General features: G+C 26.3%; 1 protein-coding gene across 1 annotated transcript; it reads right to left on the bottom strand.

Annotated features, from left to right (window-relative positions):
• Window positions 1–603: 603 nt before the first annotated feature.
• On the bottom strand, window positions 604–15,341 carry LOC145844875 (rhamnose-binding lectin-like). Its single transcript, XM_082952296.1, has 10 exons — window positions 15,235–15,341; window positions 14,776–14,917; window positions 14,531–14,709; window positions 14,267–14,420; window positions 10,097–10,331; window positions 9,581–9,698; window positions 1,388–1,529; window positions 1,145–1,323; window positions 856–1,009; window positions 604–736 (listed from the first exon to the last, which is right to left on the bottom strand). The coding sequence occupies exons 1-10, from the start codon at window positions 15,314–15,316 to the stop codon at window positions 604–606; spliced, it is 1,518 nt and encodes a 505-aa protein (XP_082808422.1). The 5' UTR covers window positions 15,317–15,341.
• Between the last annotated feature and the right edge of the window lie 78 nt (window positions 15,342–15,419).

Genomic DNA, 15,419 nt, shown 5'->3' with positions numbered 1-15,419 from the left:
TTAGTTGTATATATAACTATTTAATTAGATTATGCGTTTAACTTTTGTTTGAAATACATAACTTTCTAAAACAATTTTTTTTTTTCAGAGTATGCTTAAATAAAGTATAATAAAAAGGTTGTTTGTAGAGTTAAGTTGTCTAAAATTTGAACGAAAAATTCAGATTGAAGGTTAGTTTTTAAATTATCATTAAAATAATTTTTAATGCAATAAACTTTTACGTTAAAAAACTCCTTTAATGTTTAATTATTAGTTGTTTAATTAATTTTTACATTTCTGTACAATTTTAAACATTCTAATGAATGTTAGTATGTCTTGCATAAGTTTAAGTGCACAGAAAAATTAATTTGAAACAAACCAAATTTAAAGTATTTGTGGCAGAGTTTGTATAAATGCCTTATGTTTTTTTATAATAATTCATGTTGGGCACGTTGTTTTGATGCATGAAGTTTATGATCATAACTTTCTATAAACCAGGTCTTAGACCACACTTTTGAAGATCGATTATTTTACAGTGTCTAAAAACTAATACAATAACAACAACATATAACTGAATTATTTATTTATACTGACGAAAACATAACATTTTAAATTTTAATTAGTTCATGCAATGCACAAAAAGCGAACTTTAAAGTCTTTGCAGTATTTCGAAAGTTGATTTTTCTGCTTGATGTTTTGGCAAACCAAACCTTTTGTAGGGCTCATTTCTACATAGTTTCCTGATACTGAGATCGGGCTGCAATTTTTGAATTATTATTGGAAACAAAAAATTAAGCTAAAACTCAAACTTATTTATTCTAAAACGATCACAGAGTATGTAAAAAACTGTGGTTCAAAAATTTATTTCAAAATTACCTTCCGTTAGTGAGTTGACCTTCTACTGCTATTGGATTATCACATATTTGTCCAGGATACTGTGCTTTTAGACTACTGAGAGTTTCCCAGTCGCCTTTACCGCTCGGGTTATCTCTATCGAAAAACTTTGTCCAATAGACTTTGCACTTTTGTTCTGAAAATTGGTTTGTATTTAAAATTTTAATAATGCTTGCTTACTTGTTTCTATTTTAGCTTTAAAACTAACTTGTAGTATTTGCTTTATAAATTTTATTTTCAATTTTTGTAAAAGTATTAACTGTCAATTTACCACATCCCCATGTAACTGTTAGGTATTTGTAAGTTCCAACACATGGATCTCCACCTAAAGCTAAATTAGAAGCAACTAAAACACAGCTGCTTTTACCATCGCAGTTTTTTTTGACAATAGTCGGAGCTGTTTTTGAAACACAACCACCGGCAGGAAACTTGTTGTTTTTAGAAGGACATCTGAAAATAAGTCACTTAAGTAACAACTTAAAGTTTATATTATCTTTATTTTCACTTCACTAACGTGTTATGGTTGTTTCTTCCATAGAAAACACTGAAAATTTTAATCTTCTCATTTGCCTTGCAACCAATTTTTAGAGACTTTCCTTCGCAAACAAGACTACTTTGAGAAAAGGGAGGATAAATTGTAAGAGGAAACTTTGAAACTGATAAAGTTGTTTATTGATAAATTGTGTCTCTTTTTGTAAAATTTAAAAAAGTAATAGTTTTAGTGTATGATCAGTAATATTCATTTAAATACATACATTTATACAAAAAAAAAAAAGTTTCGAATTTGAAATAAATAATTCAATTTAACAGTCTTAAAACAAAAAAAGTTTACCATATTTAATTTTCAATATTTAAATTAAAAAAAAACAAATCATCCAAAATGCACTTAATTAGATGAAAAATCAATAGCATACAACTTGAAAAATACAAGTTTATTCAAAGATTTTTCAAAATATTGAAAATATTTTGCTTACTTTCTAATGGTGAAAATATTTTTTGTGAAACACATAAGTTTGCAAAAACTATAGACAGTATTGTCAGCAAAAATATCTTCATTTTTATGACTAAATACTATATAAGATAGAATACTTTTATGTAGCATAGAAAAGTGTGTCGTTTATATACTTTTTAAAAGCAACGAAAAAAAAAAGAGTTCGACCTACTTAACTGTTGCCCCTGGCAGTTTCGACCACAATAAAATTTTACTTCTTTAATTAGCTTTAATATTCCTTATAGTATCAATTTGGGTATTTCCTTGTATAATTTTACATATTTAAGTGTAATATGCTTTACTTTTTAAATGTATCGTAATTTTAAATTTTGAACTAGCTTTAATAGTTTTTAACTTAATTATAAAATAAAAATTTTATTATAGTCTTTTTTATAATGTTTTATTATTGATTGCTACGTTTGGCTACTTAACTTAGAATTTTTTGAACTAACTTAGTACGATTGAATGTTTACAAAAAAAGTGAAAGTTACTATAACATAGTTTGCATACTAGTGCTTGTTCTTTTTTTTAAGAGCTTAATTGTAAAATTTTGTTGAATATTTTGTTTTTATAATAAATTTGTAATAGAGCATTTAAACACACTTTTTAACTAACAACATAAACTAAATATAAAAGAATATTCTTGGATATATACTAAAATACTTCAACGTTTTTGTTTGTTTTGCTAATTACGATAAAAAGTTATGTTTATCCAGAAGTAAATGTAAAGTACTGAAAAGTATTACACATTTTAAAACTTACTTTTATTTACCAACTATTATAAAGTAAATAAATGTTTTCTAAAATATTTTATAACTTTTATAATGCTTCCTAATTATATTTTTAAAACAATGTTACTTTTTTTTTTAATTAATGTTGTTCAAACTGAAAAATTATCTGTAAAACTCTCAAAATAATGTTTATACTATAACAAGTTTAATAAATCTTAAAAAATTATATTAACACGTTTTTCTTTTAAAGTTTGTTTCAAGAAAGTAAGATACATTCAATTTAAGAAGTATCAATAATAAGTTTTTACCTGTAAGCATTTTTGTAAGATTGTACCATTTTTCTCAATTTTGTTTAACCAAATTTTCGTAAAAATGTTATTCTATAGTTATCGTGTTTTTAAATCTTTAATTTAAATCTGTTTTTGCAAAGTATAAATAGTTAAATCATTAAATAAAACTAGGTTATCATTAAAGTACAATTTATTTTGTATACTAGCTAGTTTTTTTTTACGTCTAAGGAAATTATGGGCGTATATCTTTTAAGTGTATTTTCTGTCTGTTTTCATAGTTTACTTAGTTATAATTAACCTTACAGTCAAATTTTGATATTTACAATTCAATAAATAATAATAGCTTCAACCAAGTTAAAAATATTTTCTACCGAAAGCACATCGATTTCAGAAATATGGTTTGGTCCATATTTTAGAACTTAAAACTAGATATAAAGTTTAATTATTTTAAGTTATAAGTTTATTATTATTAGCGATTTTTTCTACTATATTAATAGCGGGTGGGTGTCACTTTTGCACGAGCGTCACTTTTGCACGAGCGTCACTTTTGCACGAGGGGACACTTTTGCACGAGGGTCACTTTTGCACGAAGGGTCACTTTTGCACGAGGGGACACTTTTGCACGGCGACACTTTTGCACGGAGGGTCACTTTTGCACGAGGGGACACTTTTGCACGGCGACTCTTTTGCACAGAGGTTCTCTTTTGCACGAGGTGACACTTTTGCACGGCGTCACTTTTGCACGAGGATACAATTTTGTACGGCGACATTTTTTCATGATGACAGTTTTTTACGGCAGCATTGTTGCACAGCGTCACATTTTTACGATGAAATTTTTGCACAGCGACATTTTGGCACGATGACTTTTAAGCATGGAAAATCAATTTTGCATGCAGGCCGATTAAAAGTTTTTTAGCTACTACCAAGTCTGTAACCTAAAAAGAAACTGAAAACTAATATTAAGTAAAAGTTTATGTTAGAAACAAACTAACGAAAAGATAAAATAAAAATATTTATAAAAGATTCATACCAGGGACAATAAAGTTAATTTATTTAGAAACTAGGATAAAAAATACTTTAATTGTAAGTAAGTTGTTCTAGTTTATTTTGAATTTTAATTTATTAATCAACAACTATGCCTTTTTATATATTTTACTATACGGTTACAAGTTTATTGTCCATATGATCGATGGCATCAAAACCTAGACCACTTAAACTGGAAGACACATAAACAAAAAATAAATTAACACAAATAGTTTATTTATTATAACAAAGATAAAAACATAACTTGATAAAAAATTTATAGCTTAACATAAAAACCAAAATTTTAACCACAAACTTATATGTACTTACGCTTTGATGTAGAACGATCAACATCGAGTATTTAAATGCAATACAAAATAAAACCTAACGCTCCAAGGACATTAACGTTAGGCTCTTATTGGCTTATTTCATGATCATGAAATGCTGGTGTAAGCAACTCTTGATACTTTTGATGAACATAAGTTCAAACTTCCAAATGTTACTCTCTCATTGGCTTATCATGATCATGAAACATTATTGTAATGAAATAATTTAAGTTTAAATCATGAAAAATGCGTTATTTTATTTCTTTTTTTTTTCTCACGCTAAATTAAAAAATTAAACACCAGGTAAAATTTGAAATACCTTACACTTCATAAACTAACTAAATCTTTTTTTTTTAATTTAACAATTGTTTGAAATAAAAATAAATTAAAACTTTTTTTTTAATAGCTATATAAAACTAATTATAATATCAAGAGAAAATAAGTAAAAATAATACTTAAAATTCGTGTTTTGAAGCCTTACTAAATTAAGTTTAACTTTCTTTTTAAAAAGTAACAAAATTCAGATTATTTTCATTTAATGTATTCAAAGTTACTTTTATTTAAATTTAAAAATCTGTATTCAACTATTTCATTTAAATAAAGCTATTAAATCTAAATTAATGAATTGTGGTACATTATTATATTGTTCTACGTAAAACTTAAAATAACAACTTTACATTAAAATTTCATTAAATAATTACCACATTTTATTTATTCAAAACAACTTGCGTTTAAAAGCGAATATTATTTAAGTTAATTTTTTTTTTTTAATTTTAAAAGTGTCGCCGTGCAAAAGTGTCACCTCGTGCAAAAGTGACCCTGCGTGCAAAAGAGTCGCCGTGCAAAAGTGTCCCCTCGTGCAAAAGTGACTCTCCGTGCAAAAGTGTCGCCGTGCAAAAGTGTCCCCTCGTGTAAAAGTGACGCTCGTGCAAAAGAGTCGCCGTGCAAAAGTGTCCCCTCGTGCAAAAGTGACCCTTCGTGCAAAAGTGACCCTCGTGCAAAAGTGTCCCCTCGTGCAAAAGTGACGCTCGGGCAAAAGTGACGCTCGTGCAAAAGTGACCCGTTCCCATAAATAGCATTTGTTTTATCATTTTAAATTAGTCATATATAAGTTTTTTTTTTTAATTTTCTGTTGTTTTTCTTGTTTAACATTTTTATTCAATTTATTTTAATGTTAGCAAAAATAAACCAAAACAGTTTAAATAAATGATTAGTGTGTAGCTCGATGACCGAAAGTTCACTATATAAATCATGTGCTTATAACAAATTGTTGAACGTTGATTTTGTAGTTGTGTTTAAATTAAATATTTAATTCAAACAATTTTCAGCTCTTAAACTATAAGCTATTTTTTAGACAGCAATAAAACACATATATTCATATAAAATTGCTTTTCAAAGATACTGTAACAAAAGTTATGAAAACAATTGTGGTTGTTTATGTTATACAACTAACTTTATTATTTACGTTACACTGCATTAAAATGCAAACAATCTCGAAACAATTTTTAATAAATTTTTAAATATATTTCGTTAATTTTTAAAATTGTAGCTAATTTATTTTTAACATTTTCAAGTTAAATTTTCGAAAGTCTTTTTAATTTAGTTTTAATTTAATAAAGAAAATGATTAAAAAACTTAAAACTTTTATAAAATGTATTTTTTGATATCTAGTTTAAAATATTATAACTAAAGTATGTTAAAATGCTGTAACATAGTAAACATTAAAAAACATTTTATCAATAAAACTTAATGGTTAAAATCATATTTACAATAGCTTTCTATAACAAATTAAAAGTTGTTTCTTTGATTTTTTAAAAGACAAAATGTTCTTGTACTTATAACATCTAATACTTATAAATTAAGGGCTAAAGGAGGAAATACCCAAATTGATACTACGTAGAAAAATTAAAGCTAATTAAAGGAGTAAAATTTTATTGTGGTCGAAACTGCCAGGGGCAACAGTTAAGTAGGTCGAACTCTTTTTTTTTTCGTTTTTTCTAAAAAGTATATAAACGGCATATTTTTATATGCTTCATAAAAGTATTCTATCTTACACAGATTCAATTAGTCATAAAAAATGAAGATATTTTTTCTGACAGTACTGTCTATAGTTTTTGCAAACTTATGTGTTTCGCAACAACTAGTCTCTTCATTAAAGAGTAAGTAATTAATTTTTAGATCATTTTGATATAATAAATGTAAAAATTGTACTTTATAAGTTGTTTGCTACTTCTAATCAAGTTAAGTGCAATTTAATACTTATTTAAGTTTTTTAATAAAGAACGATAAAAAAACTGTTTGGTGGTTTTCTATACAAAACATTTCTATTTAAATCGAAATATATAATTATGTTTTTATCTTTTAATTTTCATTACAAAAAAAATTAAAATCGTCGCATTAAACAATTATATTTTATAAATTTACTTTTTAAAAATTAGAAAGTTGCTTATAAACAACTTTAACAGTTCCAAAGTTTCCTTTTCCAATTTATCCTCCCTTTTCTCAAAGTAGTCTTGTTTGCGAAGGAAAGTCTCTAATAATTGGTTGCAAGGCAAATGAGAAGATTAAAATTTTCAGTGCTTTCTATGGAAGAAACAACCATAACACGTAAGTGAAGCAATAAAAACAGATAATATTAACTTTAAGTTGTTACTTGAGTGACTTATTTTCAGATGTCCTTCTAAAAACAACAAGTTTCCTGCCGGTGGTTGTGTTTCAAAAACAGCTCCGACTATTGTCAAAAAAAACTGCGATGGTAAAAGCAGCTGTGTTTTAGTTGCTTCTAACTTTGCTTTAGGTGGAGATCCATGTGTTGGAACTTACAAATACCTAACAGTTACATGGGGATGTGGTAATTTGTTATTCAATATTTTTACAAACTTTTAGACTAAACATAAAAACATAACTAATAAAGCAGTTATTACTTTAAAAGCTAAAATAGAAACAAGTAAGCAAGTATTATTAAGTCTTTAATGAAAAATCTATTTTTAGAACAAAAGTGCAAAGTCTACTGGACAAAGTTTTTCGATAGAGACAACCCGAGCGGTACAGGTGACTGGGAAACTCTCAGTAGTCTGAAAGCACAGTATCCTGGACAAATATGTGATAATCCAATCGCAGTAGAAGGTCAACTCACTAACGGAAGGTAATTTTGAAATAAATTATTGAACCACAGTTTTTTACATACTCTGTGATCGTTTTAAAATGAATATGCTTAGTTTAAGTTAATTTTTTTGTTTCCAATATATATTTAAATTACAGCCCGATCTCAGTATCAGGAAACTATGTGGAAATGAGCCCTACAAAAGGTTTGGTTTGCCAAAACATCAAGCAGAAAAAACAACTTTCGAAATACTGCAAAGACTTTAAAGTTCGCTTTTTGTGCATTGCATGAATTTATTAACATTTTACAAAATCGTTATGATTTCTTTAGTTGTAAATAAAACAATTTAGCTATACGTTGTTTTTATTTTAGAATTAAACTATTTCTTCAAGTTTAATAAAAAGATAATGTCGACTTTTTAAATCATGATTGACCACTAATAACATATTTTGTCTAAAAGTTTATACTTTAATCATTAGCATTTTTTATAATTTCTTACTACATTGTGTAGTGTAGATTTGCAAGTTAAAAAAGTTAATAATGACTTTAAGTGAGATATTTTCACTTGAAAGATGTCGAAACAGTTTAAAATAACAAAGGTTTAAAAAACTATTTATATTAATTATTGTTTTTCCTAAATACACAGACGACTTATTTTAAGAACTGTGCTGTTAGCATTATTCTAAGTTCAATTATTTGAAAATAATCTAGATATTGATATAATATTGTTTAAATACTTGCATTTCTTTAAGTATTGAATTAAGTTTAATTAAAAAAATTCTATATAACGTCATGATTGATATATTTCATACTTTCAGTATATTTTAAAGTATCAACATAATGCATAAACAGTTTATGGGTTCAATTGACAACAGCTCTAAAAGTTATTTACAAGTTAAAACCAAGTGATAGGAAAATAATTAAATTCTATTTATTGCAGTAAAAAAAAAAAAATATATACAACTAAGAATTTTTTAAAGTTGAGAAAAAATAGAGCATATTGCATAAGAATGTTGAACAGAACTGGTTCTATTAATTTTCAGTTTTTGAAACTGCTTAGAAAACTTTTTATACATTTTAAATCTAAACATGCTTGCTTTTTAACTGATTAGGCTATTTCAATGACATAATTCACGGTTAGCTTTTTAAAAAAGTTTGGAATTTTAAAGAAATCCAAACAAATACAGCTTAAATAACAAAGAAAAACAGAATAGCGGATTTAGTTTAATACTGTTGCCTTTACTTATAACAATAATAACTAAATTTTTTGATCTTAAACGTCATCAAAAAATAGTAAATACATTTCAAAAGTGAACCTTTTTAAAAAAAAAAAACATTTGACTAGTCTTCAAAAGTAGACTTAGGTCATCAGTTACGAAAAAACGTTGTATTGTATATACATATATATCTAAAATATTATCACACTAAACAAACTGAAGATCTGTTCTGTTTAACATAATAGTGAAACAATTGTATTTGGAAAACGTTGTGTTTTATTAATACATATAGATAGAACTAAAATACACAAAATAAACTTTTGCTTGGGACAGCTGTTTCTGCGTTTAATAAGCGTCTTCAGCCAAGTTTTATTCAATGAAAAGCAAACTTGTAAGTACTGCAATAAAATTATACAAAATTAGTTATTACGTAATAATAGAATACTTAGTTGATTTTAGACAACATAATTAACCGAGTTTTTAGATAAATTGTTTTCGATAGTGTTTACAGCCAGTTTGTAATTCGTTTCTTTTGTTTAAATATTCAGATTTTTTAACTTTTAAAATTTCGGTTATTTTCGAATTGCACAATTTATATCGATTTCTTAAACTATATTTATTTTTCGTTCTTGTTAATATTTACCACTGAAATTTAATATAAACTTTGTTATATTTTAGTTTCCAAATGTACTGCGATAAAAATGTCGTACTTCTATGTTTTTCGTGTTTGAAGCTTTACTTGTACTTTGTGTAGCGATTCTTGAACGATAGTCCAGTAGAGCCAACATAAAACTTGGTTTGGTTTTCAGTTATGACTGTCGCTTTATATATAGTATTTTCCATTAGGAAACTCCCACACATTCGCCTCTCTTTGTCCTGCGTGTCTAACATCTTTCGATTGTGTGGCATTGTAAGTTGTTTCTTGTTTAGCATGCAGGAATAGGACATTTTTAGTGTCTTACTGTTAAAAATTTTTAATATGGATAGTTTTCAGTAAAGTTTTTGTCCACAATCTCTAGGAAGCACTTCCCAACCTGCGTTGCCACACTTTTGCAGAATGAAGCATTGAAGTATAAAATATTCCTTCTTTTCTTTTGTGGCTATAGGCTAACTCGTGATCGTACCCACTTTCTCTTATAGCTTCCTGGTATTGTTGGGTTATTTCCTTGAAATTGCTTTGACTGCTAGAAATATTTTGGAGGCGGCTATTTACTGCGATCGGTATGTGTTTTAACACATGCTCTGGATGGTTTGACTTACTATACACATAAACCGTATGCGCATTTGGTTTTCTAAACGGCTTATGGCTTTCATTTTGAAGATCTAAAATTACATCTAAGAAGTCTGTTACAAACAGATTAACTTCGATGGTAACATCAAAACCAATGTTTTTAAAAACTTTTCTTAGATGTTCGACTTTTTTCTCCATATCTGGTCCCGGTAGAATGTCCACCACTGCTAAACCATCGTCATGGTATATGCCAAAGTTACCATCTCTAAAATCTGTTCCATCTTCAATATATCTAAAATATATAGGCCAACTAGTTCACAAATTTCTGCGCCATGGAAGCTTCCCAGTGGTACATCAAAGCTGTTCTTATTATGCTTTTTCGACCATGGTTCACCTTCGTTGAACAGTACTGATTTGCAGCAATGTCTGATTAGCTCTTTTTCATTTTCCGTGATTTCAGTTAGGTCTGCAGCAAAATTGAAGGAGTTTTCCAAAATTGTTGCTGAGATGGCTGGATAAAAGCTAACTATATCAAATTTGATAAACCTTGAAGTTGATTTATTACTTAAGTTATTGAACCAGTTAAATACCTCATAAGTATTTTTCCATTGTATAAATTACGTTTTGATCTTATAAAATTGTTGATGTTATATTTATATATACATACATATGAAAACTTATATATATAAATATATACATGTTTAATGTACAAAACGACTTTTTCCTCGCACGGCTATTTCAGCGCAATACACGTTATTTTTTGTTTAAAACAATTTTTTTAATTATAACGGATAATTAAAGGATTAAGTTCATTTTTGATAGAAGATATGTTTATAACTTAAACGGGAGAAAAATCGAGGAGCGAATTTATATCGTCTTGTCGACATATGAAAAAACTCCTCTTAAAATACAACAAATTTTGAAGTATTTTATAGTCAATTAACTGTTGTTTTCGTTAATTTTGCTTGTTTGATTAGTTAGATGGTAGATCGATTTTTATACTGAATATTTGTAATGTACAATGTTCAATTCTTACGTCATATTGTTTTTGTTTTTTTGTAAACTTTCGCATCTTTGTTTACCAAAGTGCTTTTTATTTTAAATTTGAACTGGCTGAAGATTAGAGACAATCTTCTTTGATTTATGAAACATATGTTCAAGAATTTTTAAAATCGCCATTTCAATAAATTATATATACATATATACATACATATGAAAACTTATATATATAAAGTAGATGTTTATATACAAAACGACTTTTTCCTCGTACGGCTATTTCAGCGCAATACATGCTATTTTTTGTTTAAAACAATTTTTCTTAATTATAACGCATAATTAAAGGATTAAGTTCATTTTTGATAGAACATATGTTTATAACTTAAACGATCTTATTATAAAAAGCGCATGCATTATAAGTTTAATATAACTAAGTTTTCTTCATTGACCATGTACATAAATTTCTCAAAAAATTAAGAGCTACTGGTTTTATAAAATTCTTTCATTGAATAAAAAAATTTATAAATGATTACCAGCAGTAGTAATTATTTGACGTTGGAGTGATAATAAATCACCTATTAAGCAAAGTAAAACTCTTGTTTTACAAATGTTAGCTATTAACTAATAACAATCAAATAAAATAAATTTCAATTTACTCTGTTATAAAAACAAACAAATTACAATTTTTCAAGTGGTTATTAATTTCACCATAAACTTAACTTTTATGAATTGAAATACAAAATTAAGTACTGTAACAATTATACACTATGCACTTAATGAGAAAAAACAACAATAACAATGAATGATGATAACAAAAAGGAGTCTTCTTCTATTATGACTTTTTTCTGAATACTTTTTGAAGCTCAAAAATGTAACTATAAAAAAGCAAATAATATTTACAAACACAAAAAAAAAATTTGAAGGTTTCCTCAGAAAATTAGTTTTTTTTTTCAAGCTAACTTGAGACAGTAGTCTCAGCTTACCACTTATTTGTATGCCTAACTCTCTGTTAAAAAGTACATTTATAACTTAATTTTTATATGGTTATACTAGAGAAATATATATATAAAGTAGTTTGTAAATATTCTGAAGCTAGTTCAACATAATATCTTAATGAACAATACAAACAATAGCCAGATAGATAATGCTGCAATTTAGACTGAATCACTGTTATTAGACCAAAAAAATCAATTTTAGAACTAATTTTTTTGGTATTAGATGAAAGTTATGATTAAATCCCTAAACAAAAGTAAATAAACAAGTCGAAATAATCTTTTATGACTTTGATAATAATTTTTTGATAAATAATTTCATCCTGGAACTTTCCAAAATGACTTAGATTTTATGGTAGCTTAGTCCATAATATACTACCTTGGTAAGCTAGCACTTCATACTACTATAACTATTCATAGTTTATGTTGTTTCAAGTCTTAATGTTTGGATCGTTAGCAGTTTTTTAATTTATTAAGTATGTTGTATAACGTTAACTTCCTAACAAATGAAATTAAAACATTAAATAATATGTTTTTATGAAGTGAACTAAAATAAATCAAAAAAAGTTTTAAAAACCATTTATGACAATTATTATTTTCTCCAAAAACAACTGAATACTTCTAAGAGCTGTCATGTAAGCATCATAATAAAGTAAGCTTATCAAAAAACACTCTAGCTGTTGATATAATCATATTAAAGTCTTTGCAACTCTAATATAATTTTATATGTTAATCATTTTGATTTATGTAATAGTATTTTTTAGAAACTTCAAAACTTTAAACATATCACTTAAGCACTTAATTAATTTAGATTTCAATATGCGTGAGATTTTTAAGTTAAAATCAACTGACTAGAAAACAGATTGACTTAATTAGTTGTGTTAAAAACATTTAAATATTAATTTAACAAATTATTTAAAAGCGTTAAAAAAAAATACAGCTTTTTGCACAAGAACTGATCTAGATCCAAAAAATCAAAAATAAAACTTATAGCAAACTATCGCTTTAAAAATATAATCAAACTTTAATTAGATAACGTTATTTTAGTTCTACATAGTTAAACGTATTGGAAAGTTGTATGACTTTAAAGAAATATAAACAAATGCAACGGAAAGAAAATAACGAATATTTTTTAATACTATAACTGTCATAGTTTCAAACATAATACGATGAACTAAACTATAGTTTTAGTTTATAACTGTTTTTAGACTTAACTATTATTGTCACATAGTCCAAACAAGTTAAAACCTGTTTATCAAAAAGTGTACTTCATAGCTTTTTTTGCTTTTTTTAGTTTGAAACAGTAAACTTTTGACTTTAAGTTATTACATAAAACTTAAGTTAAAAAAGCGCTAAAAAGTTATAGCACAATTTTTATTTTAAGGATGATTAACTAAAAAATGTAATTAATTATAACGTAACAAGCTCCTTTTTAAATTGCTTTATGAAACATTTGTTTTTACTTATTCAAGTTTGATGTAAATATCTAAAAAAAAATGACTTCAAAGTAAAATTGGTTTTTACAACTTGTTTAACTCTTACTATACAAGTAATTTAACTAATTCAAAAACTACATTATAGTGAAGTTTTTCTTACAACTGGTAATAACCTTGAAAAAATCACTTTCATTATAAAATTGCAAGCTTTAAAAAAACCTTTTTAAATTGACGTAGTTCTGTATATAAACTATTTAATTAGATTTTAAAGTTAACTTGTTTTTGAAATACATAACTTTCAAAAACAAACTTTAAAAATGTTTCATAATATGTTTAAAAAACTATAATAAAAAGGTTGTTTGTAGATTTAACTTGTATAAAAATTGGACAGAAATTCTGTACTAAAGGTAAAAGATGAATTAAGTATTAATAACGTTTTTCAAAATATATAAAATTTTACTTTTAAAAACTCCTGAAATGTTTAATTATTAGTTATTTAATTAATTTTTACACTTCTGTACGATTTTAAACATTCTAATGAATATTAGTATGTCTTGCATAAGTTTAAGTGCACATAAGAACTAAGTATAAATGCCTTATGTTTTTTTATAATAATTCATGTTGGGCACGTTGTTTTGTTCATAAAGTTTATGATCATACCTTTCTATAAACCACGTCTTTAGACCATACTTTTGAACATCGACAGTTTTACCGTGTCTAAAAACTAATACAATGACAACAGCATACAACTTAATTGTTTTATTTGTTACTGACGAAACTATAACATACTTTTAATGTTAATTAATTCACGCAATACACAAAAAGCGAACTTTAAAGTCTTTGCAGTATTTCGAAAGTTGTTTGTTCTGCTTGATGTTTTGGCAAATCAAACCTTTTGTTGGGCTCATTTCTACATAGTTTCCTGATACTGAGATCGGGCTGCAATTATTGAAATATTATTGGAAACAAAACATTTAGCTTAAACTAAAACTTATTTATTTAAAACGATGAAAGAATATGTAAAAAACCGTAATTCAAAAATTTATTTCAAAATTACCTTCCGTTAGTAAGTTGACCTTCTACTGCGATTGGATTATCACATATTTGTCCAGGATACTGTGCTTTCAGACTACTGAGAGTTTCCCAGTCGCCTTTTCCGCTCGGGTTATCTCTGTCGAAGAACTTTGTCCAATAGATTTTGCACTTTTGTTCTAAAAATTGATTTTTATTTAAAATTCTTTTTAGCTTTAAAAATAACTTTTACTACTTGCTTTATAAATTTTATTTTTAATTTTTGTAAAAGTATTAATTGTCAATTTACCACATCCCCATGTAACTGTTAGGTATTTGTAAGTTCCAACACATGGATCTCCACCTAAAGCTAAATTAGAAGCAACTAAAACACAGCTGCTTTTACCATCGCAGTTTTTTTTGACAATAGTCGGAGCTGTTTTTGAAATACAACCACCGGCAGGAAACTTGTGGTATTTAGAAGGACATCTGAAAATAAATCACTCAAGTAATATTTTTAAGTTTATATAGGTTTTTTTTTTTTGCTTCACTTACGTGTTATGGTTGTTTCTTCCATAGAAAACACTGAAAATTTTTATCTTCTCATTTGCCTTGCAACCAATTTTTAGATACTTTCCTTCACAAACAAGACTACTTTGAGAAAAGGGAGGATAAATTGGAAGGGGAAACTTTGAAACTGATAAAGTTTTTTGTTGATAAACTATGTCTCTTTTTGTAAAATTTATAAAAAATAATGTTTTTTAGTATATGATCATTGATATTCATTTAAACACATTTTTTTATACAAAAAAAAACTTTAAGTTTTGATTTTGAACGAAATACTTTAATTTAACAGTCTCAAAACAAAGAAATTTTACCATATTTAATTCTTAAATAAAAATAACATCAAATTATCCAAAATGCACTTAATTAGATAAAAAATCGATAGCATATAACTTAGAAAATACAAATTTATTCAAAGATTTTTTAAAATATTGAAAATATTTTGCTTACTTTCTAATGGTGAAATTAGTTTTTGTGAAACACATAAGTTTGCAAAAACTATAGACAGTACTGTCAGCAAAAATATCTTCATTTTTATGACTAATTGAATCTGTATACAATAGAATACTTTTATGTAGCATAGAAAAGTATGCCGTTTATATACTTTTTAAAAGCAACGAAAAAAAAGATTTCAA

Source organism: Thalia democratica, chromosome 9 (genome assembly GCF_965202585.1).
Source record: "Thalia democratica chromosome 9, ktThaDemo2.hap1.1, whole genome shotgun sequence".
NCBI classification, from domain to species: Eukaryota; Metazoa; Chordata; class Thaliacea; order Salpida; family Salpidae; genus Thalia; species Thalia democratica.
Note: the sequence above shows the minus strand (reverse complement) of the source record. Positions and strands in the feature narration are given on the sequence as shown.

Bases quoted from the DNA above. Each gene is read 5' to 3' on its own strand.
- LOC145844875 (XM_082952296.1), bottom strand. From the start codon at position 15,316: ATGAAGATATTTTTGCTGACAGTACTGTCTATAGTTTTTGCAAACTTA. The intron at 14,421-14,530 runs GTAAATTGACAA...ATCAATTTTTAG, and splicing joins AACAGTTACATGGGGATGTG to AACAAAAGTGCAAAATCTAT. The intron at 10,332-14,266 runs GTAATTTTGAAA...ATCAACTTCAAG, and splicing joins GGTCAACTTACTAACGGAAG to GTTTATCAAATTTGATATAG.